At 28.8% G+C, this 2500-nt stretch overlaps 1 protein-coding gene across 2 annotated transcripts in view; it reads left to right on the top strand.

Moving 5' to 3' along the window:
* The window catches only part of LOC119597657 (protein white-like), a 23583-nt gene that overhangs the window by 6373 nt on the left and 14710 nt on the right, over positions 1-2500 (top strand). For both annotated transcript variants that reach the window (XM_037947252.1, XM_037947253.1), the window contains one exon: positions 1867-1983. In XM_037947252.1, the coding sequence (XP_037803180.1) occupies positions 1867-1983 (117 nt within the window). The remainder of the gene's footprint in view (positions 1-1866; positions 1984-2500) is intronic.

Below are 2500 nucleotides of genomic sequence, written 5' to 3'. Positions count from 1 at the left end.
ATCGACCTAACATGTTCTCTGCGGGCAGTGAGGCGGAGTGACGCAGATAAGGGATAAGATAAGGGAGGAATTTTTTTTAACCTGTAAAACTTGTATTGGTTTTGATATTCATTTTTCGTACACACACAAACACACACACAAATACACACACGCACAAATACACACACACACACACACACACACACACACAACACAACACAACACACACACACACACACACACACAACACACACACACACATATCTATTATATATAATATAATATATAATATATATATATATATATATATATAAATTATAGTATATGATATAATAATATTATATATATATATATATAATATATATATATATATAATATAGAGAAAAAGATAGTAGATAGAGAGAGAGAGAGAGAGAGAGAGAGAGAGAGTCAAATAAGTGAGAGAGATGATTCTCGTTCAGTTTTGAGACACATGAAACGCACGGATATACCTCTCTATTGCTCTGTCTGTTTCTCTACACACACACATGTAAGGTATTAATAACAAAAAAGAAAGACAATGACAACGACATTATTAAATATGATACAAATGATGATAATGATCATAGTAATAGTAGTAGTAGTAGCAATCATAATGATAATTTAAAAAATAATGATAATATGGTACAGACACCATCCAGAGCCAGTTACTGAAGGCAAAGATGCTACAATCTTGCAGAACTTTCCAATTCACACAGATCGTACTATACAGGCGAATCGTCCAGATATCGTCATCAAGGACAAAATAAACAACACCTGCCTGTTTATAGACATGAGCATCCTTTCAGACAGAAAGTCTCAACGAAAGTGTTCGAGAAGATATCAAAGTATAAAGACTTGGAAATAGAGGTGAAAAAGATGTGGCATTTAAAAACCAAAACTTTGCCTGCTGTGATTGGAGCTCTTGGCCTTATAAAGAAATGTACTGATAAGTTTCTTGAACAAATACCAGGAAATCCAAAAAGCGTGAATTGACTTGACTGGATGTTAAGATTTGTGGTTGTTCTGCATATTTTTTCATACTTTGTTGATGTTCCATTTCCTCAAACTTCAATCACCCTAGGTCGCTGGTAGTGACTCGGTGCTTGATTTTAGTTGTCAGATATAGGGAAACGTTTGCGTAAAAAAAAAAAAAAAAAAAAAATAATAATAATAATAATAACAATAATAATAATGATAATGATATCAATGGTAAAAGCATCAACAACAATAACATTAATATCAATAGATATGATAATAACAATAATAAAGATTATATTGATGATACTACTACTACTACTACTACGACTAGTACTACTAATAATAATGATAATAATAAAAATGGTGATGATTATGATAATAATCACAATCATAATAATGGTAATGATAGTGATAACTATGATGATCCAAATAACAATAATAATTTGAAAAAAAAAAAAAAATAAAAATAAAATATATAAATATTATATATATATTATTTATATATATATATATAATACTTATTATATAATATAATACATATAATAATAATAATACAATATTAAGATTAATAATGATAATTACAATAATAATAATAGTAATAATAGTAAAGATAATTATAAAAATAATGATGATGCTACTAGTACTACTACTACTAATATGATGGTAATGATGACGATAATAATAACAATGATAATGATAATGATAATGATATAATAATAAAAATATAATAATAATAATAATAATAATGATAATATTGATAACAATAATAATGATAATTATAATGATAATAATAATAATAATAATAATAATAATAACAATAATAATAATAAAAATATAATGATAACAACGACAACAACATTATTGCCATCACGCCCCCTCTCCTCCCAGTGACGGGCATCTGTCGCCCCGGAGAGCTGCTGGCCATCATGGGCGCGTCGGGGGCGGGGAAGACCACCCTCCTCAACGCCCTCACCTTCAGGAGTGATGCCGTCCTCAAGATCAAAGGTCAGGTCAATCGAGGTCAAAGATGCTGGCGTTTTTTTTATTAAGATTAATCAAATGACAAGGTCAATCGAGCGTCATTTTTTCTTTCTTTCTTTTTTATTATTATTATTATTGGTCGGAGGTGAGGTCAGTCGAGGTCAGAGTTGTGGATTTTCTTGTTTTCATTTTATGTTTAGTTTGCTTGTATTGTGTTCTTGTCGTTTTATTTGATTTGAAGTTATCTGTTATTATTTATTCATTTATTCATTCCAGTTTATCTATCTTTATCTATTTATTTCAAATTATATATTATTTATTCCTTGTTTATTCATTTGCACAATTTATCTTCTTTGCTCTTAAGACTTTGGACGACTTGTTTTGTTTGTCTTTGCTCATTTAATTTATTCTTTTATAGTTTTGTTTGTTTACTTGTTTAGCATTTTATTTGTTTATACATTTATTACTTGTTGCTTGTTTTCTGTATTTATTTCCCTATTCATGTTTTCTTGTAGTGATTTAAAATGAGGAGCCATCTGTA

This window comes from Penaeus monodon, chromosome 39 (assembly GCF_015228065.2).
Source record: "Penaeus monodon isolate SGIC_2016 chromosome 39, NSTDA_Pmon_1, whole genome shotgun sequence".
Classification (NCBI taxonomy): Eukaryota; Metazoa; Arthropoda; class Malacostraca; order Decapoda; family Penaeidae; genus Penaeus; species Penaeus monodon.
This window is presented reverse-complemented; position numbering and strand designations above follow the sequence as displayed.